This window comes from Aaosphaeria arxii, assembly GCF_010015735.1.
Source record: "Aaosphaeria arxii CBS 175.79 unplaced genomic scaffold BU24scaffold_4, whole genome shotgun sequence".
Lineage (NCBI taxonomy): Eukaryota > Fungi > Ascomycota > Dothideomycetes > Pleosporales > Aaosphaeria > Aaosphaeria arxii.
In genome coordinates this window covers 489858-514029 of record NW_022983477.1, presented here as the reverse complement: position 1 = coordinate 514029, position 24172 = coordinate 489858, and the positions used below count along the sequence as shown (strand labels likewise).

Below are 24172 nucleotides of genomic sequence, written 5' to 3'. Positions count from 1 at the left end.
GCGACAACGGCGCACCTCATTAGCAGCTACGGTGCGGTCCAGCCCATGCCGTTGGGGGTCAAGCCGATGGCATCAGCGAGAGTCTTGCTTGCTTCGTCGACTTCGAGCGTGTCCACTTTCTTATGGGCCAGCCAGTTCTCCATGGAGTTGGTTTGCTCTTTATCGAGGACATGGGTACGCTTCACGTCTGCCCAGTCACTCTCAACCTTGCGGATCTTGTGGCGCAAGCGCGGCATGGCTTCGGTGCGAAGTTGGGAAAGTTCGGTGGCATAGTAGGCATCAGTTGGCTCGAGAGGGGTCGAGAATGACCTTTCGCGCTTCAGGCCGTCGAGGGGCTTGTTGGTCGGTGCGTCCAAGGGAGTCAGGCACATTGGAGAGACCGGAGAGGGGCCATCTGAAGTTGACATGTGCGGGGGCGAGCTAGGACCAAATGACGAAGAGGGTGACAGTGACTGGACTTGGGACCTGTTGCTTGAATCTGGCTGACTGCTTGACACACTATCCGTTCGAAGCTTTGGGAGCGTACGAGGGATGATTGGAAGCATGTCAATGGTGGAGAGGGCAGAGTCCTCCACCACGGCGCTGTCGGTGCTTGATTTTTTGGCTTCCCGACCAAGAATTTGGACACGCTCAAACCCTGACGGCGACGGTAATTAGCACTGATGATACATATGATAATCACAGTGCGTGCAACATAGAGGGGGTGGTGAAGTGATTTGGCAGATCACGTGGGGAGATGGAACCTACCGGTTGAGACAGCAGCACCAGCGTGCTGCATGTCGGTGACCACGGCCCGGAACTGCTGGGGTAGTGCATTCCAGAGCTTATCGGAAAGGTACCAAGCTGGGAGATGGCAGGGCTTGTAGCAGAATGCGTCGCCATCTTTGGGGCACAAGGTGCGAGGAGACTCGAGCCTGGGAGAAGAAGCCGAAGCACGGGAGGAGTTGCTACGAGCTCGACTGTCTCGGCGGAAGGAGGGCGAATTGTAGGGTCTGGTAGGAGGCAACTCGGCGGGAGATTTCCCGTCGTTCGCCATGATGTCGGGAGGTGAAGTGAGGTAAATTGAGGTTGATGGGTGTGGTGTCCGGAAAAGTGCCGCAAGTGAGAGATTTAGGGTTGGATGGTGGCGGCGGTTATGACGCGCGGGAGAGGTTTGGCGTAATTCTGTTTATAGGGCGATGAGGTGGTGGTTATGATGTGTTAGGTGCGTTTGAGTAATTGTGATGAGTGAGTGAGTGAAGTGAAGTTAGTAAGTGTGTGAGTAAGTGAGCGATCAATCGATTGGTCGATTGGGGCAAGTGAGTGAGCGAGTGGAAGAGTTGGAAATTTTGTTGATGTTGTTGTATGTTTGAGGGAGAGTTGAGTGAGAGAAGGATGGATGAGGATGATTAGGAGGCGTTGACTAGTAGGTACGGAGGACGGAGTAGTAGGGAATTGTACGAGGTAGGGAAGATTTGAAGGCGGAGAGTGGAAGGGTGGAAAGGTGCAAAGGTGGAAGGCGCGCGCCGAGTGTGGATGGAAGAGGTGATGCTTGGCGGGCGGGAACGGGAAACAAGAAGAATCAAGTGGAGACTTGAGACTGGGATTGAGGCTACTAGTAAGTAGTAAGTAATTACTTGTAGGAAAGAAGGAATAGCTGGGGAGTGTCGGGATTCGCACCGAAGCAAAGCAAAGGCCGTGTGGAGCGAGAGCTTTTGGATTTAAATACCTCTCGACCGAGCGTGCCTCCGGGGTTTGTTGGGCGCTGAAAGCAAGATGGATGGTAGATGGGAGAGACCGTAGACGAGGTGAGCTGACGTCCTGAGAAATTCAAATATACCTAGGTAAGTATTGAATGAATGGACCTGGGTTTTGTGTTTCGTGGCTGTGACGCAATGAGGTTGTAAGGCTGGATTGGGATGGGAAAGTGAGAGAGGCGTGTAGTGTCACTGTGTAGTACCAGATGGGTGGAATCCTTAGGGCTGTGGACGGTAGACGCCAGACGGTAGACGGTAGACGGTAGACAATATATTAGAACAGTTATTTTCAACTCAAACACACCGTGTTAGTTGGTTCCCAACCGGCGACGACCAAGTACCTAAACTATAGGCAATGGATACCTAGGCATCACAAGTATTGTATTGATCATCATTGCCTCTGGATAGTTATCCCAAAACAAAAGCGATATGAGGGGATTTTGTTGATACAATAATATTGCACACTCGTACTCTGTACAATTTTACAAACATGATACGCACGTTAAGAGTCGATTCCGATTGCGCCCGAGAGGGTCCGCGTCGAACGAGTAGTTATCCGCCTTCAAGGTTACCTACCAACTAGTACTAGTCTAGTCTAGTCTAGTCTAGTCATCCAGGATCGTCCCAGCACAGCGCGCGGCCGGTAATAACAGTTACAGTAACAGTAAAACACTGGATTCATTTCCTTCAATTTTTTAAGCCTCAAACCTCAAACCTCAAACTGGCTGGTGTCACTGGTATGGTATCGCGTGGCTGTCCGTGGTGTCTGTGTTATTGTGTGATTGATTCCTTCCTTCCTGTACAATGGCCGACGATGTTTGATTGCGCCTGCTATCCGTTGGTTTGGGGAAACGAAGGGAATTGGTCCGCCGACGAACGTATCAAAGTGAAGGCAAGACCACACCGGCCTGCCAGTCAGTGCCTGGTGAGGTGGAGAGAGGACGTTGCATGTGGCTTTACCAACCGTTGAGCAAACCGCGCTATCTGGTATGCGCGACCGTGCTGACGGGCAGTGCGATGCCAGTGCGATGTGATGCGATGATGACAGTGCGATGACAGCACGATGCCATTGCAAGTTACAAAGTATGAGTAGAAGGAGTAGAGGCACCAGCACCCCGTCGTAGTTGTACATACATACATACTGTGTACTATATAGTAGTAAGTACTGATAGCATGTGTGTGGCATCGCATCGCATCGCATCATGATGACAACAACGGGACTACTACGAACAGTGGAAGTCGTTTTAAACTCATAACGGGCGAGTGCACCCTGCGTCTGCCCAACCCAACCATCGACTATTCATCGTAGCAGCATTCTCGCGCATCCACCCATGGTCCCTTCACCGTCGCCTACACCGGAATCGGAAATTGCCTTATTATGGACAAAATCTGTCCATCTGTCAAAAAAAACTTAATTTTATCCACGGATAATGGTATTTCGTGCCCACAACAGTGCATTTGCGAGATTCTTGTTACAAGGAGTTAAGACTGTTTTACTGGCTACAGTACACTCTTGATTGAGGTACCTAGATTATAGAAGATACATGAAGATAGCAGGTGGTCAGCCCAACGTGCCAGCTCTCGATACTTACCTACTTGTACTAATTGGCACCCGCACGCAGATACACCTTACTCTTGACTCTGGCATTGCTCTGACTCTGACTCTACCTCACACTCTCCCACTCTCGAACGTCGACCCTATTTGAGTTTTATTCAATGCTACCGCTCCTTCCAGCCTAACCTACCGTTCCTTGTGGCTGCTTTTCACTTTGTGTCTACTACTCACGGAGTCCTAGGTAGTAGCTATGTTATGTTCTCTGTTGACGAATTTATAGGAGGCGTCTTCTCACGAGCATGGTTCGGTCAAGTCAATAACATATATTCATAACATTCATCTAAGGACGTGAGTACTGATATTAGTGCAATCCGTCGATCCCCCGGAGCCATCCCGACAAACGCGATCCTCGCATCGCGACCAACCAACGTCCCATCAAACTTAGTATCATGATCCATTCAACAAGCAACCAATGAGGAGGGATCATTCTTGTTCTCTGCAACTGCTTCCAACACCAACACCCCTATCGCAAGAGGGCGAAGCCAGTGGAGAAAGACTGGGGATCACCCTGCTCACGTTCCTCCTCCCACCTGTCCACTCCCCCGCTAATTGTTGTCGGGACGTGACGCAGCCAACTGATTGAGAACCTTTCCAAAGAAGCGGCCCCAGTACCCGTTTGGCCCTTCATCTGCCGCGTACTTCAGTACCTCGCCATAGAACCGGAGGAGTTGGAAGACTCCATGTAGATCCAATGTGTTGAATGTCAGACGGCTATGTGGCCCGAGGACCTGCGTGCCCCACTCACAAGACACCGGGTGTTTGCGAGGCCATGCAAAGTAGACAAAATGGTGGTGGCCAACAATAGTGAACACTGGCTCGACCATGTCGGCCCGCTGGAACGGCGGCACCCGAGCAATCGAAGCAAGTTCCTGCTTTTTGCGCAAAGATGCAGCAATCCATATGCTTATTTGTTGCTCCGCTTCATGTTGAGTTCCTAGTGGAGACTTAACCTCGAATCCAGAGAAAACAGCCGACTGCCTTGTCCATTGAGCAAGAGTAGGTCCAACCTCACTTTGCTTTGCTGCCTTCAGCCGCACATAGAGGTCGGAGTATCTTGGACTGCGATGAGAGTACGCCAAAGCATAATCGGCTCTTCGATCGACGACTCTAGTTCGAGACGCATTGGCAGGGGTCGGGGCGTCGATCGTAGAAAGGTATTGAGGGTCGATCGATTGTGATTTCCTACCAAACAGTTTAGCGCCATCGTCAGCTTAAAGGAGATGAAACATACACGTTATGGAGCTTCCATCGATCTCCGCCATGAATTTCGATTGCCAACTGAAGAAGAGGCCGGACTACATCGTCACTCCACGCATTCTCATCTCCTGTGTGAAGTTTGCAATCAGAAGCATTCTCATAGATGGTCTTGACCTTCTGCCACATATCAGACAGCTCTTCCTCAGTCCGCGTATCGCCATGGTCAAAGTCGCATGAACTTGTCCCCATGTTGCTGGTTTTGAACCCAGCGCCAGCCATAAGACCCTACACATAGTGGTAAGTCTTGTACGTTAATGTTTGAGTGGCGCTACGTACCTTGAAACCTTTCGGAATGAAGCGTTCATTGACAACAGCCCGGAGTTGGTCAATGAGTTCTTCAACTTGCGTTGGAATGTCTCCTTCAAATGCCGCCTGAGGTGTCACCCACACCGGTGGTCTCGCAGTGGTCATGTCGGTATGTGTGTCACGCGATGGGGTCGTGCGTTGATCCGAATCTAGAGGACTCTCAGCATCCGCTGAGGGGTCCAATGGGCCACTTTGACCATGAGACGGTAGGGAGTCGATCTTCTTTGGAGATTCGTTTTGGTCTGCTAGATCCGTTGGACGATCGATCCTGGCTTCGGGTGTGCCTTGCTCAGGGGCACCATCATTGCTGGTACTCTGTTTTTGCCGTTTGGAAGGGTGATCCTCATGAGATTGGACAGTCTCAGGAGCCATGGGGACAGATGCAGAGCGCTTCCGTCTCTGGTTGGAATCAACGAAATCGGTAGGAACTGTTTCAAGCCAGTCCTTGATGAGATGGCGGTTAAAGGCATCCAAGTATACCATTTTCGTGAATGGAAGCAGAAATTGGGTTTAAGTATCATGTTATGAGGTTTTCACAATCATTCACTGCCAGATGTTTTATGTCTGATGTCTAACAAAGGGCAATGGCAGTTGGGATTTGTTAAACAAACAGAACATACCAGACTATCCTAAATCAAGATTAGACGGCCCATAGAACAAACTAAATCCATTCTGGCAGCCTCTCCCCTTCCGCTCTCTCCATTGGTCGACAATTGGCAGTGGCACGACAACATGGATCACACAAACAATACGGAAGGACCCCAGCAGTAGTCTATGTCCACCTACCAGTACACTAAGTACAGTACACTGAGTACAGTACAGTATCTTCAACAGTTGACCCAAATAAAACCTTTGCGCATTAGAAATAATTCTGAACTATGTCACCGTGCATTGATTTATTGTAACACTACAACCTTGAAATACTTAGAAGTATACGAAGTATTTTGATGTTGTAGGAATAGTAGGTGGGCATATACCACCGCCGGGGCCTTCAGTACTCTGAGAGGCATGTTCCTTGGGTTTGCAAAACCAATCATAAGGGTTTCCATCCTACGATTGTGGATACAAACGTATGCAGGTAGTAAGTAGTCTTTGGATGTCGATGAGTGGAAATACAGAGGCAAGCATATGTCAAAGAAAAAGAGCTTCCACAACAACGAACAATCAACTCCACCCACACATCATGTGGCCTTCCCTGTGCTCCTCCATCACCATCTCCGGCACTGTACTGTAAAGCGTCCTTGAACGAATTGCTCAGCGCGGACATTTCGGGCGCAATCGGAATTGATTCAAAACGTATTGGAATTGTCACTGGACCAAATCGCTAGGAATGTGCGGCGTATGGACTGTTAGCGATCGGCGGGCATGAACTATGAACAGAATCCCCTCAAATCGCTTTCTTGGGATATCTCGAGGTATAAACGAGATAATACCTAGGAGTCCACTAGTAGGGGTATGTTCTATCCTGTCTTGCCTTGTCAGAAGCATGCAAGTTGCATGCGCATGTAACAGGCAGAGACTGCTCAAAGGGTGGCCCATGCATGAATCAAGCAACCCGTTTAAACTCAACTCTCCAGTAACACCTACTAAACAGACATTAGAGGCGCTCTATTGCATTTGCGATAAGAGTATTCCCCCATGTCACTCTGATGAAATCGCTACCACCACAAACACATTCACACGCACACGTTCAGGCAGAGGTCGCTCCATGCGTCATCCTGCTGTGCGGTCATCACTTTTGAGCCCTTCAGTTGCGCATGATGGCCCGAACAGAAATGAACAAACCATAGCAGGCCCTACCGAGTGTCCTTCATTTACAGGCCTTGACTAGAAATACCAAAGCACACGCAGGAAGCACAATTGGCAGAGAACTGACAGCAAATCGACAACCAACAGGCCCTGGCGGGGTTTCCCTGTGTCTCGGTCTTGGATCCGGCCCCACAGTGCGCTTCACTCAAGAATGGTATCATACGCATCAACACTTCATCTCTTTCATATATTTCGATCCCAGTACTTGGGAATTGCTATTCGCCCGCTGCGTATCTTAACATCAGTACGAGCACGTCCACATCTTACATAATTTTTTTTATTTGGTGCAACAACGAACGCCAGTGCTTTTTTGGTGGAAACAGACGTCGCAATGCAGGATCTCCAGATTATTTAATCCAACCTAAAAGTGTCATGTGTGTGAGCATCTGTGCGCTTTCTATGATATCTAAAGTGCATTTGTTGATCAAGAGAGTGCTTACCTTTGAATCAGATGAAGCCCGGAGGCAGTCTGTACGACTCCGCTAATTTCGCCTGGCTGCAAGCCAAATGCAGCCTCCTCGAACTCCTTCTGCATGTCGTTCCTTCCGAAGAACCCACTACGACATGTCAGTATGGTTGATCTCAAAGAGTAAAAGTTCCCAGCGAGTTCTTACAGATCCCCTCCTTTGCGCGCGCTGCTGCAGTCAGATTCTGTGGTCGCGAGCTCGGAAAGAGAGGCTCCACTGGAGATCTGGTCCTGGAATCCTTTTATGCGATCCCGCGCTTCATCCAAGCTGCGCGTGATCTTGGGCTCGCGCCAGCTAGCAGGGCGACGGCTTCCGTTGTGCTTCACCAACAAATGTGCCGCCCTGATCTTGCCTTCCGTTCCCGAGAGGTTGCTCGTCGAGATTCCCTTGGTGCTGTGATGTGCAGCCATGTAGTTCTTGAGCGCCTCAGGATCTGTACCTGCCGGTGGCTCCCATCTCGAGTCCTTGGTTTCGGGGTGGAAGTAGTAGGGGAGGTTCTTAGTGTTGGAACGGCGGACTTCCCAGCCTGCGGGCAAGCCAGTCTCTGAAGAGGACTACAGAGGCGTCAGTCAACGTAGACGGGGAAGCCCGTTGTGGGAGTGGCAGAAGTCAATGCAAGTGTGCAAGCGCGGGGTTGTTATTTCTAAGTGAGCTAGCTAAGCTTACCATTGTGTCTGAAGAAGCTTAAGGTAGATGAGGGGATGTCGTAGATGGAAGTGAGGGTTCTCAATGAAGTGTATTTGTACGACGAGAGAGGGAGATGAGGTGAGTTACGTAGTTGGATGATGAAGAGTAAGGTACGAGGCAGAGTCGAGTCGAGTTGGGTAGGTTTAGAGTGGAGATCAACAGGTCAGGTGGAGTGGGAGGTCACTTGCATATGATGGGTTTGTCGATCGCAGCAGCCGTGGGAGAGGTTGGCCTGCGGGCGGGGGTTACGACTGGTACAGATGCTTTGTTGGGTCGTTTCCACGGCTACAGCAATAATAATCAAGTAAGCGCATAGTCTTCGTCGCCCTCTCACCTAATCTAATCAAGTACTCAGTCACTCATTCATTATTATATTGTATGATCCAATGGTGTTCATCCTATAGGATCTAGAAAAAAGGTCCATCAACTGGTCAATGAATGGCTTGAGCCAGAACAAAGCGATTTCCATCATTGAACGTTGGACCAAGCAGTAACGGATGCCTTTCAGCCAATCAGGGCGCGGGTAGCTTGCTATGGATGAGTCAGCCAACTTTTCATGGCGGCGGTGACACTGTTAAGGCAATCTTCAACTGATACCTATCTCTCTCTCTCTTCATATTTATTCCACACTGCTTCACGTTCACATTTGAACTCGACCGCATCTATATCTTCGGTACAGCCTCACATCCAAGCGCCTTCCATTTTGCACACAGCGTGACCTCGCAAAACTGTCCACCCCGCACACTGTGACGACCCACCGCACCCAACAACGCTCAACCATATACCCAACCCGAAATTCAACATGGCAAGCCCAGCTGGCTTCGAAGATGGACAAAAGGACTCAGCCAAGAAGATTCTCTTCCGGTTCTGCTCCGAATGGTAGGTCACAAACATTTCACAATCATTTCACACTCACACCTCCCTGCCCATATGTACAAAGCTGACTGATATGGCGACAGCTCCAACCTACTTTTTCCTCGTGAAGACAAAGTAAATAATAAGCTTCTCTTCGCCTGCCGAACCTGCGCCTTCACCGAAGAGGCCCCCTCGTCATGTGTCATGCGCCACGAGATCGCCTCCTCTGTCGGAGACACGGCCGGTATCACCCAGGATGTCGCACAAGATCCCACGGTGGGTATCTCCCAAACCCTTTCCAACACTACGCTCTCCGAGTCGTTCCCCGGCCTGTGCACCATGTGCGGACAGGACATTGTCTGCATCGAGTGCGGAGAGGACTCGGCGCCTGGTCTCTGCTTTGAGGCCGACGATGAGGATCCCCTCACAGGCGTCGGCGAGCCAAGTTCAAAGAACTGAGCATTCTCGCACGTTCTCTCGTTGCTTGTACCGCTCGCTTCTCTTTGAGCCTGCTTGCTGATAATGATTCCTGCGTATAGTTGCCTCGCATCCAGAAGCCCTGCCCGGCATGTGGCGAGAACGAGGCCGTCTTCTTCCAGTCGCAACAGCGAACTGCGGAGACTGGAATGGTAAGCATCTTCTGTCTTGTCCTTGTTCTTCTGCATCACTCTGACCTAGATTAGAAACTTTACTATGTGTGCTGTGCCTGCGGTAACGTATGGCAGTAAGCCTCATATACCAAGTAGGATCATAGAAGAGAGTTTGATCCTTCACTACTAGATAGCTCTTTGACGGCGGACCCGCCCAAAATGCATCGATAAGCATGGGAATGGAGTTTGATCTTGGTTCATTGATCTATCGTTTGGCGCTGGTTTTGGTATCTGATACCCATAAATACTCGTACAATAGTCTTATACATCCTTGGGTGTTCTTTTTCTTCTTCTCTTCTCTCTCCCTAACATAACATCATGCCCACGTTCCTTTCCCATCTAAACATGCATCGGTGCTAGCGATAATATCTTGGACCACTGCTTCTGCTTCAACTCGGCCGCAACGATGCCGCTGACTCTCGTTCCAATTGGCTCCCCCGCCTTGTTGATTAACACGCACGCATTGTCATCGAACTTGACAACACTCCCGTCGGGCCGCTGCCACTTCTTCGCAGTCCGCACGACTACCGCGTGCCGCACATCTCCACGTCGGACCTTGTTTGCTGCGCTGACGGACACACTGTTGGCCTCGGGGCCGAAATTTCGCTGCTTCTGCACGACGACTACTATGCGGTCACCTGAAGATCCTTTGCGTCAGTATAACCTCAATCACCAGCCACTATCCTTTTACATCGCCCTTGTATTGGACCATATGGCGTTGGGGAAGCGGGGGAGTTTCCATACCGACTTTCGCAGGCCTTTTCGATCGCAGAACGTTCACGCACTCGACTATGGCGGCACCGGAATTGTCGATGCAATTGATGAGGGACTATAATCGTAGACCGTATGAGTATTTGTTCCTTATCATTTCCTTTCCCTCTCCGTTTTGTTCGAATCCTTCTTTTTTTCCTTGTGCAGCATGTCATAGGCATACCTTCAATTGAATCATGGTGTCCGACCAATTCTCGCTATTATTGCCTCCTTCTTGTCCCGTAAGAACCCTTTGTTTCGCTGCCGTTCGGTCGGTGGCTGGAATGGACGGGCGGTGCGGTGCGGTGTGGTGCGATGCGATGAAGATTGAATGGAATCGTACAACTGCTCGTATGTGAGAGGCACAGACATTCGATCTTTGGTGGACTAATTGAGACTAGCCCTCCCGGGATTCTCCGTCCGGATCACGTTCTCATTGGCCAGTGTAGCTCGTGCACCTCCAGGATTGCAATGTTTGTATGGAGGGCTATTGTAACAACTGCACTCCCTGAATTGGAATGAATACATGTTGCGCAAACACATACATACATGAGGAATTGGCTATGGAAAATTATAAATAAATCTCTCTGTCCACGTTTGATGTTGTTCCCTTGATCTTACTTGTATTCCTCTTTCGTCTAGAGGGCTGTTCGTCCTGTAAGATCCAGACCAGGCGGGAAAGCAATAATAGTACTTAGTACATGCGCTTACCACAACCCAACCCGGCACACACACGCACACACATTCAGCGCAGTAGGGTGACCACAACCCCCATAGGCCATCCCATACTCTCCCATTCCCATCCCCCAAGTCCACAATAATCGCGTCCCCCATCCCAATCTTCCTCTCCTCCCGCCCTGCCCGCTACCCGCCTACGCCTACGCCTCCGCCTGAAAGCCCATTTCTCTGGGCCGCCGCTCATTCCACCTCCACCTTCCTTTGGCCTAACCTCTTCTCTTGTTCTCTTTCAACACCCTCTCCCGGTTCCCGTCCGTTCTTCTGTCTTTTCCCTTCACAATTCTGCGCATGGCGTTTCTTGCTTTTCCCCAGGTTTGGTGAAACAGACTGGACTTTCCTTCCTTGGATCTACGTCACTCTCACTCCCAGCCTCCCCCTTTCACATCCCCCCGATCCTCTCTCCCGTACAGTACTGGCTCCTTCTCGTATTGCCATTGCTCCGAATATCGCGCATCTGCCAGGCCTTTGTTGCTGCCCCCGGATCAGTTGCTCTACGTCGTCGCCGACGACGACAACTTAACATCGCACAGTCATGGCTCCAAGAGCCCACGACAAGAAGGGCGGCCTGACTTTAGAAAAGCTCGCGTCCTACGACGACGTGATCACGGATGCGCTGGTCGACAAGGTACGCCAATGATCCCTCTTCCATGCATGCACACACAACAACAACCAAAGACAACGCATGAGACAAGTCGCAATACCACACCGAGTATTTCCGTCCCATGGCCTTACCGACTAACTCACCTGCGCGATCCACAGATTTACTACTGGGCGACCATCCGGAAGAACCGAGGGGGCCGATTCGCTGCGTCGCGTGGTTTCCTCGAGGAGGATCTTGCAGACATCATCCGGAAGAAGGTGGTTATAGACAAGGACCCGACTGCCGCCGTTCAGCACCTTTTGCGATTGCCCGGTTTCCGCAAGTTCTCCAACTCGCTGAGGGACGACAAGGAGAGGGATCACTTCATGCGACACCTTCTCAGATATGTTAAGATCTACATGTCCGACTGTCCATTCGAGGTTACCACGACGAACAGATACACGATTTTCGAGCATGAGGCGTCCATCACGGCGCGGAGGGTCATCAAGCCGCGCGAGGAGATCAAGTACCTGACGGGAGTGAGGGTCGCGATGACGCAAGAGGAGGAGAAGAAGATCGAATTGGCGCGCAAGGACTTCAGCATGGTCATCTCCAGCCGGAAGAAGACGCGCTCCCTGTTCCTGGGCCCCGCGCGCTTTGCGAATCACGACTGCGACGCCAATGCGAGGTTATCCACGACCGGCCACGACGGGATGCAGATTGTGGCGATCAAGCACATCGACGCAGGGGAGGAGATTACGGTTTCGTATGGCGAGGATTATTTTGGTGAGAATAATGAAGAATGTCTGTGTAAATCGTGCGAGGAGCGCGAGATGAATGGATGGGCACCGTTGAAACCTTTGGAGGAGGACGATGAAGAGGAGGGGAACACCGGCAAGAAGGGCGCCAGTTCCCAACCGAGTAATAAGAGGAAACACGATTCAGAAACTCTGGAGGGAAGCCAGACCCCAGTATCACCACTATCAGTATCGCCACCATCGCCGAAGAAAGTGAAGCTGGAAGAAGCAGGCGAGACACCAATGCGACTTGACGACATATCACTACATTCCCATAAGCGACGTATAGCCCAACCGCTGCGTGAAGCGACCCTCAAGAAAGCCCACAGCACTTCGTCTCTCCGCCAGGAAGAGCCAATTTCTAGCATTGAGGATCCCTCGTCTTACGTTTCCAGCGCTGGGTGTGTTTTTAGAGAAATCCGGACGCAACAGCGAGACGGCTGTCTTGTGGTGTCGATCGAAGAAATGAATGCGTCCAGGAGCACGACACCCCCTTCGTCTACAGCGGCGGGCTCACCGAAATCTGATCAGTCTACAGACGCGACCTCCGTTGACGAAGAGACGGCAATGCCACGAAAGCAAGAAGAGAAACCACACGATATACCACAAGCAGACGACGCAACGATAATACCCCAGGAGAATCATACTACAGAAACAACGGAGGAAAAGCCTACTATCGACATCAACCCCAGCATAGGCGTGGCCACCGTCCAGGTAGAAACGAACACAGTCACGACCACACTTCCCGCAAAAACCATAGCCGCGATATCCGAAGACGACTCCACCTCCGACCTCAGCGAGCTCTCCCCACGCTTCGAACTCGACGACAGCATCCGGCAAGTCGTGAAAACCAAGCGACACAAGCCGCCGCCTCTCCCGCGGCGCACGCGCGCAACGTCCCGCTACGAAGAAAAGATCCGCGTCCCGACGCCCATCATCCTCAACGAATCCCTGCGCTACATCCGCAACCACCGCATCCCCGGCGACTACATCAAATCCGACGCGCTGCTCTCCGCCAAGTACAGCAAATGGGTCGAATGCCACACGTGCGACGACGTCTTCGTGCAGCAGGACGGCTATCTCACCCGCAAGGAGTGCCCCCGCTGCGAGCGCCACTCCAAGCTCTACGGCTTCGCGTGGCCCAAGACCGACAAGGACGGCAAGCACGACTCCGAAGACCGCATCCTCGACCACCGCACCGTGCACCGCTTCGTCGACCCCGAGGAGGAAAAAGTCGTCAAGAAGTCGAAGAAATCACTCAAGGAGTCCATAGCCACGAGGTTCTCGACCCCTCGCTCGTTCAGAGATTCCATGAGCGCGGACGCGGATTCCGGCCGGAGTCGACGGCGTGTGAGGGAGACGATGTGAGATGATTCTGTACGTTGGGATGCTTTGTTACTGATGTTGGTCGGCGTGTTTTGGCCGACCCAAGGGAGGGATATAGGATAGATGAGTGATTGAGTGAGCGATTGTATTTGTACAAAACATGAATTGAAGAAGAGTACCTTCTCTGAACACGGCCCCGTTGAGGAATGTGATATGAGCAGCATCCCTTTCAACCATATTTTACCTTTCATCCTGTGCAAATATGAGATCTTTGATTATCTTCTCTGGATCTCATGGTGAGTTTACCTCACTCCGCATCCACTGGCAGCCTCAACTCACTTCAACCTGCCTCACCCTCCCACGCTCCAAACTCTCGATCTTGCATAAGGACACTAATCCGAAAATCAACGCAAATTCAGGCTTCCACAGCCTTTGAACTAAAATTCAAAGCCACATAGTGTAGCTACGTACAGCATCAATTGCGACCAAAACAAGAAGACGAAAAGCCCTCAGCACAACACCATCCCCAATGTTACAGACTCAGTTTCCGACCAGTGGTGATATCAGCGAGAGAGAGAGAGAGAGAGAGACTTGAAGACATTCGAAGAAGACTGGACGGTCTCACTACTTTTGCTTTTCTACGTGTGTCTGTGTGTGTATGTGTTTGTTTGTGTTTTTGGTGGGTACTTAAGTGCGGTGTTGGAGGGATGGTGGAAAGGAGGGTTTGGGGTGGTTTAGAACCTATGTATATTTTGGTATATAGCTGCTTGGATGTTTAGTTCTTTAAGGGGGTGTATACGGATGGAAGAGTTGAGGGGTGTTTGTTTTGATTTATTTTGTTCTTGGGATTGTATGGGTGGTGAGATAAATGGGAGAGAACATAGTGGCGTTTAATGCATGGATGGTGGGTCTAGTATGTATAGATATTATGAGTACGAATTTCTACAAGGAAAAGAGATTCTGTTACTATGCTTGTGAATTCTAATTAGATGTAAGAGAGGTGTCGGGCATATAGTTGGTTGCTCGAGTAGAATTGCGCACTGTTATGATGTTGTTGTTTTCTTAGACGAAGTGTATGTTCTACTATGTCACAACATACATCTATCATTTGCTTCTGGCCGGCATGGTGTATTTAAAGAGCCAATGAGTATTCATGCAGATAGGTGGTATTAAAGGTTTTATCGACATTTTTTAACGGTGCTTCCTCGACATACCAATGTCGACATTTCGTATCGAATCCGCTACGTACGAATACTTCACTTTTCGCAATGTCGATCATTCGCAATCTTCTCCAGTGACAACTCACACTCAACCTTACATTCCCATTCAAGCATGTTTGGCGAGGACAACAATAAGCCGACCCACGACAAACAATAACGACACGCATAACCCATTGCATTACCTCCTACACTAGGAGCCTTCCTCGCACAGTACTACTCGTATGAGCCAGTTCGCCCTACCCCTTGGCGCATTAGCCAGATCAGCGCGACCAATGCCCCACGGCCATCTCTCCTCTCGCCTCCCCCCGACACAATCCCGTGTGCTAGCCCTGCCGAGCCAAACCCAGAAAACGCATGTTTTGCGAAGGTTTGCGCCGGTACGGCCGTTCTGCGATGGGGTGAACCTTACCAGATGGCATTTTCTCGCGCGACGGAGGACAATGCGGTGCGGTGCGGTACGGTGCGGCGCGTCGTTGGTGTGGGCTTGGAAGGGGGTTTAAGGTTGCCGTTAGCGATTGATGATTGTAAGGGTCTGCTGGCATGATGATGGGGGATATTTAAGGCGGCCTCTGCCCTGTCGTTCGTGGGAGGATTTTTTGTCGCTTTTGTTCGTCGATGACGAGTTTTGGTTGGCAGGCCTGTTGAACTGCTATGCTTCTATTCATATGAATGCGATAGGGTTGCCTCTTCACCAATTGATCAAAGCTAACTCGCTACTCCTTGCCATCGTTCGTCTCGATGTTTATGTGTGTTGTACATACAAAAGACGAATTGGAACTCTCTCACCATGGAAGTCTTGATCACCATGACTAAGTGTATTCCAGATCCTCACCTGTTTCGAGGCATGCAATCAATCTTTTCTCACATGGATTGAATAACAATCCATATACCAGAACAGTTCGTCGTCTCTGGTTATGGATTCTTCTCTAACGGGCCGATTGGAACATCGCACTATGCCGCCGGTAGAACCGTTAGCCATGTGACCTGACGAGGGGCTGATACGAACGCACCTCTACCGCTTGGCAACGATGCCTCGGCCTCGTTACATCCAAGAATCCTTCTTATTTTCCCATCCTTCTATTGCATCATTCTGCGCTTGCTGTCGATTTCATTAATCTAGACATATCTTCCGGATTGAATTTACCCCGTGGAGTATTTTTTGTCATAGCGGCATAGCTTGCATCGCAAACCCGCGTCCCGTCCACAAATGGGCGTTCTAGCTTGTTCAGCTTGAAAAAAGGAAGATGCCCAAGCGTTCGACTGGCTGCTTTGAATGCAGGAAAAGAAAGGTTCGATGTGACGAGGGAAAACCAGAATGTAAAACTTGCCTTAAGCGTGGAACCAAATGTCCGGGCTACAGACCGACACAGTCATTCGTGCTCCATGCCTTTGACGAAAAGAGCGCTCGGCCAGAGCTCATCAAGGAGGACGAGAACCGATATAAATATTCCAACCACGCACCAGCAGCACAGAAATTAGACCAAAGCGGCAATCGACCAATTCTACCGACTCCTCCATCATCTGCACATTCACCTTCGAGATACTCTTCGTCCGACTCTGGAGATCGGACGCGCCGTTCGCAGGCGAATTTAGCAAATGCTCCGCTGCCCCAGCAAGTCAGCCCCGTTGCAATTGAGCGTGTGCAGCACATTGGAACTTTCCTGGAGCTTTATATGCCACAGCCGAAGAATGAAGTTTTTACGCCTCCAACATCGTTGATGTTTGCGCTTCCTAACATTCCCGCGGCGAAGAAGGTCTTCTCGTGTGCGCTTGACGCTTTGTCTGCTGCTCAGCTTACAGTATCGTACAAGAATTACCCCTTAATTAATAGAGCAAGATCTCTATATGGAACGGCACTAGGTCAGATGATGAAGACGATTATGCAGCCGGGGAGCCCGCATGATGACTATACACTGCTCGCCACCTATTTACTTACTCTTTATGAGGTACTTAACGCAATCTCGGCGCAGTGATTACATCCCAGAAGTGCTAACAGGATATGTGCAGGTATTTGTAGGCGTTTCTCAAGGCCATGGCTTCTTCTATCATGTCCAAGGTCTCCTTCACATTCTCAACCAACGCGGACCTGCTTCGATACGGTCGAAGCTGGCCATGGACACCTATCACGGAATCCGTTACAATTCGGTAGTGATGCCCCTTAAAACGTGACCTACATGCGGTTCTAACTTTACATATATAGCTGTCCCTTGGATACCACTTACGCAAAGCCTCCATGCTCGACACTCCCGAATGGCTTGCCGTGACCGCCAAAGCCGCCAAAGTAGACCCCTACGTCGCCTTAATCGACATCTGCATCTCGATCCCGCGCCTCCTCGAGCGCACGGACAAGCTCACTCGAGCCAAAGCAACAGCTGCCGAGTTCGAAGAAGTGATCAACGACTCCCAGACGCTCGCGGACCGGGGCTTCGCGTGGTTCGCTAGCTTCCAAGAGAACCACGGCCCTCTGTACACCAACGTGCCCATTGACACCGTCGACGGCTTCTTCGACCCGGCAGACAAGACGTACGACCCAGTGTACGCTTACAAGTCGTTCGCGGCTTCCAATATGTGCTCGATCTACTGGATGAGCATGCTGATCATGCGCTCCAACATGTTCCTCCTCGTCCGCACGCACCGCAAACTAGAACCCAAGCAACTGTTCATGTGGGACCGCGAGCTCTCTGGCTTTGCGGACAGCATATGTCGCGGCGTGCCGTTCAGTTGCCGACCAGCGGCTGGCTATGTCGGTCGCTTTGGGCAATTGACGCCGCTGATTGTTGCGAGGAAGTACTACACGGCGAAGGGGGCGGCGAAGGAGGCTGCCTGGTGTGAAAAGGTGTATTATGGCGCGAAGGTTCCGGGGTTGTATTCGCCGCCGCAGTATGCGGTGCCGCTTGAACAGCACAAGGGGTATACGGAGTTTGTACAGAATACGAAGAGGTATATATGATGTTGATATTTACGATTTGATGGCTAGTTTGTAGGTTTCATGAGCGTACATAAAAGCTCCACACTTTACCTTAGCGAATGTTCGTTCAGAGTTCATCTTTGGGGAGATATATCTTTTGTTTCTAGGCGACACGGTGTACATACATATAGCCATGTATGGCACACACAAAGCAAACATGTACAGAAACCACAAGGTGCCATCCTTGCACAGATACATACCTCAATTCACCAACCGCTACCACGTGGTCTTGAATCTTGATACAACGCATCAGGTCTTGCCGTGTTTCGCCGCATTCGTCCTCCAACGCGAGTCATGCGTATGAGGGACGACCACCCCGCCTTGACATCTAGAAGCTTGCAAGTCCACCCCGCCAACCCCCACCAATTGAAGCTCAACTGTCGCTTTCAAAGACGATTCGAGTCAGGACAGTCAGTTCAAGTATGAATCCAAGCACTGATATCTATTGATAGATGTTACTGATGCGTATATGCACATACTTTGCAGCATCTCAATTGACCACATAGTTACCTAGATTATACAATGTGAAACTATGAGCATCATTAAATACCAGGTTCTAGCTGTGCTCGTCCAACCCATGCATGGCATGATCTCAACACAAACAAACACGTAACCAGAAGATCCTACCTCCTTGCCCGGACGAAACCACCGGGGCGTAGAATGCACTTGTCATCAATTGCTGATCTCCTTAAACGCATGCGGCGACTACATTGCATGTCACTGTCCCATTGAGCGAGCCAACACCCTGGTGGATAGCTTTTTACCTCGGCAGCTTTTTGTTTGGTACGAGAGCTCACGACTAAACACTAAACCACGGGGGTTTCGAGCACGAACGAACAGAAGGATGGCGAAGAAAATTGGGAATTGCTTTGAAATCAATTGTCGTAACCATACATCCGGTTCCAACTCTACATGAAACAGTGATTGTGCATATATGAATTGACGTTGCCTTTCGTTCAACGCTTCCCACATTTGTCTGTTTGAATACTGTACTAGAACGTATTCCTACACCCCACACCGCACTATCCCCTCCACACTCTTCATTCCTCCTACAACCCCTCCATACACCGACTTTGAAGAAGAAGAAAAAAAGAACATCACAAACAACCAACATGTCCGGCCAACAAACCCGCCAATGGGTCCTCGCGAACCCGCCCAAGGCCGACCCCGTCCTCGACGGCCCCAACGCCACCTTCTCCCTCACCACGACCACCCTCCCCAAACTCGGCGCCGACGAAGTCCTCGTCAAGGTCCTCTACCTCTCCAACGACCCCGCGCAGCGCGGCTGGATCCAAGACGGCATGGACCCGGAGCGACTGTACACGGAGCCCGTGGTCAAGGGCGACGTGATGCGGTCGTACGCCGTGGGCGAGGTCGTCGAGTCGAACTCGGAGGCGCTCAAGGTCGGACAATTGGTGACGGGGTCGGCGGGGTGGACCGAGTACGCGGTGTTGAATGCGAAGGAGGTGCGTGCCGTCCAGGCGGACGAGAAGTCTGGGATCAGGCCTACGCACTTTGTCGGTGCGCTCGGTGGCACCGGGTTGACGGCGTACTATGGGCTTGTTGACATTGCAGAGGCGAAGGCGGAGGATGTAGTCGTGGTTTCTGGGGCTGCGGGCGCGACGGGGAGTATGGTGGTGCAGATTGCGAAGCACATTGTTGGTGCTAAGAGGGTTATTGGCATTGCGGGTGGGGAGAAGAAGTGTAGGTGGGTGGAGAGCTTGGGTGCGGATGTCTGTGTTGATTATAAGGCGGCGGATTTCAAGGAGCAGCTGAAGAAGGCGACGGATGGTTTCGTGGATGTTTACTTTGATAACGTCGGTGGTGAGATCTTGGATCTCATGTTGACGAGGGTCAAGAGGTTTGGTCGTATCGCTGCTTGCGGTGCCGTCTCTACATACAACTCATTTGGTGAGGGTGGAGTCAAGAACTGGTTCGAGGTAAGTCGATTGTTGCAAGTCTATGCCGAAAGAGCATCAGTCATTGACCGTGAGATCTAGATCATCGTCAACCGAATTACCGTCAAGGGTTTCATTGTCACCGATGCCATCATGTCAGGCAAGACTGGACCCATGATCCAGAACATAGTCCAGAAGATCAAGGAGGGTAAGATCAAGATCGGTGAGGACAGCGAGACCGTTGTGCCCACTGCTTTCGAGGACATCCCCAAGACGTGGACATTGCTCTTCTCTGGAGGTAACACCGGAAAGCTCGTCACACAGATTAAGTGAAGAGAAAGTGATACCCGTATCTAAAATCGAGAAAGTATCCGAAGACGGGAAAAGAGGTCACTTGACGTTGGATTAAGGCTTTTCGCATATTCCACTATCGGATACCACCCCAGCAGTCAGCACTTATATGTGCTTGAACCAATTAGCAATTGCAAAGAAATATAAACATTCCAGGCATCACCGTCTCACGGAGGGGTGAAATGATCTCATACAATCAAAACGACGTCTTATTTCAATCGCATTATGACATGGTGCATCAAGGCCTCCTCACTCTCTCGCTGTACCCCTCTTCCGATACAATCGCACGCAATCTTCAACATATATGTGATAAACCATTATCACAACCCAGAGCGATTCACCCTATCTTTTGTAAAGAGGTTTCAGATTACAATTATGGGTCACATGTACCAGATGTGCAGCTCGCCCACGTGCAGTAGAGTGAGCTTGTCGGCGTCGATCAAGCATGTCAGCGAGTGGTCTGTCCGACCTGCCAATGTGCGTGTAGGTATATCTGTTGTACCACCGGCAACCAATATGGCCCGCATCCTCCGCGGGTTAGAGTAGTTAACGGTCTAAGAGTTTTCCTTCTGGCTCTTGAGGTGATTGCGAAGAACGGAACCCATATGCAAACTGAATTTATCCGGTGGTCTCGTTGTTCCAGCTACTGGGCGCGAAGGTTCGCGCTTAGCAGTTTACCCGCCACGCCACGCCCGTATTGGCGTGGGACTGGAGGGGCAACTCTGATGTCCAACATGGGAAACCCCACCATCGACTTCGTTGAAGTACCGTAGTACACTTTCTTCTTCCATTCGCAATGTCAACACGCGCTACGAAGAAAAAAAGTCTTTTTCTTTTTCGGATTGGATACCAGTGACGTGAATAAATCATTCAGAATATGGAATTCACTCGACATGGGATGAAGCAATTGTTGTTGAATGACATACATGCTCCCCCTCTTTCTTATACACACTCGTACATACATCATGCAAACAGCCATGGCAAAACGCATCCCCAAGCTCGGGGCGAGATGTACACCACAGACCGATCCACCGGACTCGTGACAAGGCAAGGAACGTAACGGAATGAGGAAAGGTTGACCGGTGGCATTGGATGAAGACATAGCGAGTAGCCTGTAACAGAAACCGTGGCTGCGGGTTAAAGACGCAGGGTCGTTTACATCCGCCGCCGTGCGCCCGTGATAAGTCTCTTCTGGTTTGTTTATACGTGCGTGTATGTATAGGACAGGGTGGACGGCGCATTTCCCTATTCACTAGATCTGTATCGAGGACCCTGGCGTCTGCTGCTCTTATTAATTCCGCCGTTGCTGTTGCTACTGTTGCTTGCGCCCGTCAAACCTGCACTCGAAGGAGGATCCTTATATAAACCCGCCCATCCTCCCACGCTCCCACATTCGATTCCTCCCACTCTCTTCATTTGCATCATTCGACCTCGTTCGATCTTCCCGAAGAAATAGAAAAAGATACCCCCAGCTACATTAGCAATCACATACCGCAAACATGGTCAACGTCCCATCCATCGAGCTCAACGATGGCAACAAGATGCCCCAGGTCGGCTTCGGCTTGTGGAAGGTAGAGAACGATAAGGCAGCAGACATTGTCTACAATGCCATCAAGACCGGCTACAGACTCTTTGACGGAGCTTGCGGTATGTTCTCCTCCAATTTCTCTCGATTCAATCCGGCCTATGTATGGCTGGCGCAAACCGCGGCGTTGAGATCCGGATTCGAAGCTTAGGCCAGCAATTCGAAGGGTCAATTGATGATCGAGAAGCTGAAGCACGCACACACGAGCTCCTACCGGGCTTACTCGCCTTCTCTGGATAATCTCCTGCGTTGCCCGGCGACACAAAGTGCCGTGCTGAAGCTACGCTTGACTTGACGTTTACCACTTCGGCTTTCTGTCCCGCTAATCCGGGGAGGTTGCCTCGACCCCTGCAAGATCGCCAAACATCCTCATATGGGGAATGGACGTCACTTGATCGAACTCTTTTATTGACTTCTCCGAAATCGCGAGAGGGAACCGCACTAATTTGAATGGTTAGACTACGGTAACGAGGTTGAGGCCGGTCAAGGTGTCGCACGCGCCATCAAGGAGGGTATCGTGAAGCGCGAGGAGCTCTTCATCGTGTCCAAGCTATGGAACACCTTCCACGAGCCCGAGCAGGTCGAGCCCATTGTCAAGAAGCAGCTTGCGGATTGGGGCATCGACTACTTCGACCTCTACGTGATCCACTTCCCCGTCGCCATCAAGTACGTCGCCCCTGAGGTGCGATACCCACCGGGCTGGTTCGTCGACGGCGACTCCAAGGTCGAGTACAGCAAGGCATCCCTCCAGAGCACATGGCACGCATTCGAGGACATCCAGAAGAAGGGCCTCGCAAAGAGCATCGGCGTGTCCAACTACTCCGGCGCGCTCCTCCTCGACCTCTTCGCCTACGCCAACACCAAGCCCGCGACCCTCCAGATCGAGCACCACCCCTACCTCGTGCAGCCCAAGATCCTCGAGCTGGCCAAGTCGGAGAACGTCGCCGTCACCGGATACTCGTCGTTCGGCCCGCAGTCCTTCATCGACGGCGACATGTCCCTCGCCGAGACCGTGCCCCTCCTCTTCGACCACCCCGTCATCAAGAAGGTCGCGGACGCACACAGCAAGACGACCGCGCAGGTGCTGCTGCGATGGGCCACCCAGCGCGGCCTCGCCGTCATCCCCAAGAGCTCTTCCCAGGGCCGTCTCGAGCAGAACTTGGACGTGACCAGCTTCGACCTCACCGAGGAGGAGATTGCCGAGATTTCGGGCTTGGACAAGAACCTGAGGTTCAACGCTCCTCTCAACGTACGTCTTTCACATCTTTCAGTATTCATGACAGGAACATTTCAACTGACTTAAAAATAGTGGGGCATCCCCATCCCGCTTTTCTCTTAAGCAAACCTCGAAGACAAAGAGAGGAAGAGATGATAGAGAGACAGAGGAAGAAACAAGCGTTGGAACACGATTAACGACTTAAATCGCAGCTTTTTGCAAACGAACCACCGATCACGGAAATGCAAATGGAATTTTCTTCCATTTGGAAGACCTAGCTGGCGTTTTTGAAAGATTTAGCTACAATAGGGGTGTATGATGCATACGTCATACATGCCTCGAAACCCTATATACATACACACATATATATCCACACAGCATTTCTCCATGATCCTTGCCTCATGATGTTTCGTTCATATGTGACCCAGGTGAGATGTCTATCAATAAGGTACTGCCCAGTCCATGCAAAAAAAAACAAAAAACTTATGTACTCCCGAATCATCCCAAGAACATATAGGAACATACCTATAAAAGGTTTATCGAATCAATAAAACTAAAACTCCATACGCACTATCATATCCATCCTATCAATTAATTGCCACTCCTCTGCTAAATACGTTCCCTTTTATCGATTGTCATGTCACGTTTCTAAATAAAGCAATCCCCAATGCGTCATTGAACCAAAACCCAAGCGTACACTTATCCACTTTCGCTCGGGATCATCCACTGGCCAAAATATTGGAAACTCCACAAAAAAAGAAACACAGATGGGAGCCAAGAGAAGTTGAACGTCATGGACTGGATTGGTGGGTTATTGGATGATGGGTCGATGGAAAATACAATAAAAATAGTAATGGAAAGAGAGATGGAGATGGGAACGAGTTTATGGGAGGTGGTAGGTGGTCGACGACGATAACCGTGAGAAGATTGAATACTGATTTGGTTGAAAGCATCTTTCATTTCGTTTTCTTTTGTATGTCTTTTCCATGAAGTATTTCCTCAATAAAAAAAATGATCCCACCTACTAGCTTACCTTAACATGCCTTCAAAACCTCAGAAAGTGAATTTCTTCCTCGAAATAATATTCCCAGCCAACCAAACCAACCAACAATTAAAAACCTCCGAGACCTCAACTTCCAAAGTACCACCTCTTCCAGCAAAAAAACACTCACAGGTCCTCACCCGATGCCCCCATCCCGCAAACCGCCTAGACCGCCCCGACCGACCGCACGGCACCGCACCACATCGCATGGTCCGGAACGCACGCACAATAAGCCGCCGATCCCTCGCCCGGATTTCGGGGGAGGCTCTTTCGCGAAAGTCTAGTCGCTAGGCACCTCCATCGTATATCTACCTACGTT

At 50.6% G+C, this 24172-nt stretch overlaps 9 protein-coding genes across 9 annotated transcripts; 5 read left to right on the top strand and 4 right to left on the bottom strand.

Annotated features, from left to right (window-relative positions):
• Nucleotides 1–26: 26 nt before the first annotated feature.
• On the bottom strand, nucleotides 27–1036 carry BU24DRAFT_461637 (uncharacterized protein; the record flags this gene model as incomplete). Its single annotated transcript, XM_033531909.1, has 2 exons — nucleotides 27–637; nucleotides 748–1036. The coding sequence occupies 2 exons, from the start codon at nucleotides 1034–1036 to the stop codon at nucleotides 27–29; spliced, it is 900 nt and encodes a 299-aa protein (XP_033383727.1).
• A 2555-nt stretch (nucleotides 1037–3591) lies between these two features.
• BU24DRAFT_176843 (uncharacterized protein) lies at nucleotides 3592–4878 on the bottom strand. The gene is made up of 2 exons (XM_033521574.1): nucleotides 4583–4878; nucleotides 3592–4533 (listed from the first exon to the last, which is right to left on the bottom strand). Exons 1-2 carry the CDS (start codon nucleotides 4825–4827, stop codon nucleotides 3897–3899), a joined length of 882 nt encoding a protein of 293 aa, XP_033383726.1. The 5' UTR covers nucleotides 4828–4878; the 3' UTR covers nucleotides 3592–3896.
• A 2196-nt stretch (nucleotides 4879–7074) lies between these two features.
• Nucleotides 7075–8067, bottom strand: BU24DRAFT_461635 (rotamase-domain-containing protein; the record flags this gene model as incomplete). Its single annotated transcript, XM_033531908.1, has 4 exons — nucleotides 7075–7084; nucleotides 7164–7280; nucleotides 7338–7744; nucleotides 8062–8067. The coding sequence occupies 4 exons, from the start codon at nucleotides 8065–8067 to the stop codon at nucleotides 7075–7077; spliced, it is 540 nt and encodes a 179-aa protein (XP_033383725.1).
• A 612-nt stretch (nucleotides 8068–8679) lies between these two features.
• On the top strand, nucleotides 8680–9191 carry BU24DRAFT_461634 (uncharacterized protein; the record flags this gene model as incomplete). Its single annotated transcript, XM_033531907.1, has 2 exons — nucleotides 8680–8756; nucleotides 8837–9191. 2 exons carry the CDS (start codon nucleotides 8680–8682, stop codon nucleotides 9189–9191), a joined length of 432 nt encoding a protein of 143 aa, XP_033383724.1.
• A 530-nt stretch (nucleotides 9192–9721) lies between these two features.
• Nucleotides 9722–10408, bottom strand: BU24DRAFT_491634 (ribosomal protein L14; the record flags this gene model as incomplete). Its single annotated transcript, XM_033533819.1, has 3 exons — nucleotides 10317–10408; nucleotides 10127–10211; nucleotides 9722–10020 (listed from the first exon to the last, which is right to left on the bottom strand). The coding sequence occupies exons 1-3, from the start codon at nucleotides 10329–10331 to the stop codon at nucleotides 9722–9724; spliced, it is 399 nt and encodes a 132-aa protein (XP_033383723.1). The 5' UTR covers nucleotides 10332–10408.
• An 820-nt stretch (nucleotides 10409–11228) lies between these two features.
• BU24DRAFT_176734 (uncharacterized protein) lies at nucleotides 11229–13725 on the top strand. The gene is made up of 2 exons (XM_033521573.1): nucleotides 11229–11495; nucleotides 11630–13725. The coding sequence occupies exons 1-2, from the start codon at nucleotides 11403–11405 to the stop codon at nucleotides 13613–13615; spliced, it is 2079 nt and encodes a 692-aa protein (XP_033383722.1). The 5' UTR covers nucleotides 11229–11402; the 3' UTR covers nucleotides 13616–13725.
• Nucleotides 13726–15812: 2087 nt separating this feature from the next.
• BU24DRAFT_176721 (uncharacterized protein) lies at nucleotides 15813–17855 on the top strand. The gene is made up of 3 exons (XM_033521572.1): nucleotides 15813–16739; nucleotides 16801–16938; nucleotides 16994–17855. Exons 1-3 carry the CDS (start codon nucleotides 16038–16040, stop codon nucleotides 17741–17743), a joined length of 1590 nt encoding a protein of 529 aa, XP_033383721.1. The 5' UTR covers nucleotides 15813–16037; the 3' UTR covers nucleotides 17744–17855.
• Nucleotides 17856–18752: 897 nt separating this feature from the next.
• Nucleotides 18753–20275, top strand: BU24DRAFT_491631 (NAD(P)-binding protein). The gene is made up of 2 exons (XM_033533818.1): nucleotides 18753–19701; nucleotides 19762–20275. Exons 1-2 carry the CDS (start codon nucleotides 18874–18876, stop codon nucleotides 19990–19992), a joined length of 1059 nt encoding a protein of 352 aa, XP_033383720.1. The 5' UTR covers nucleotides 18753–18873; the 3' UTR covers nucleotides 19993–20275.
• A 1234-nt stretch (nucleotides 20276–21509) lies between these two features.
• Nucleotides 21510–22934, top strand: BU24DRAFT_432966 (Aldo/keto reductase; the record flags this gene model as incomplete). Its single annotated transcript, XM_033529946.1, has 3 exons — nucleotides 21510–21657; nucleotides 22054–22844; nucleotides 22905–22934. 3 exons carry the CDS (start codon nucleotides 21510–21512, stop codon nucleotides 22932–22934), a joined length of 969 nt encoding a protein of 322 aa, XP_033383719.1.
• Between the last annotated feature and the right edge of the window lie 1238 nt (nucleotides 22935–24172).

Coding starts and splice junctions, on each gene's coding strand:
- BU24DRAFT_176734 (XM_033521573.1), top strand. CDS start 11,403: ATGGCTCCAAGAGCCCACGACAAGAAGGGCGGCCTGACTTTAGAAAAG. Junction 11,496..11,629: donor CGGATGCGCTGGTCGACAAG/GTACGCCAATGA, acceptor CGCGATCCACAG/ATTTACTACTGGGCGACCAT.
- BU24DRAFT_491631 (XM_033533818.1), top strand. CDS start 18,874: ATGTCCGGCCAACAAACCCGCCAATGGGTCCTCGCGAACCCGCCCAAG. Junction 19,702..19,761: donor GAGTCAAGAACTGGTTCGAG/GTAAGTCGATTG, acceptor CGTGAGATCTAG/ATCATCGTCAACCGAATTAC.
- BU24DRAFT_176843 (XM_033521574.1), bottom strand. CDS start 4,827: ATGGCTGGCGCTGGGTTCAAAACCAGCAACATGGGGACAAGTTCATGC. Junction 4,534..4,582: donor CGATGGAAGCTCCATAACGT/GTATGTTTCATC, acceptor ACTGTTTGGTAG/GAAATCACAATCGATCGACC.
- BU24DRAFT_176721 (XM_033521572.1), top strand. CDS start 16,038: ATGCCCAAGCGTTCGACTGGCTGCTTTGAATGCAGGAAAAGAAAGGTT. Junction 16,740..16,800: donor ATTTACTTACTCTTTATGAG/GTACTTAACGCA, acceptor GGATATGTGCAG/GTATTTGTAGGCGTTTCTCA. Junction 16,939..16,993: donor ACGGAATCCGTTACAATTCG/GTAGTGATGCCC, acceptor TTACATATATAG/CTGTCCCTTGGATACCACTT.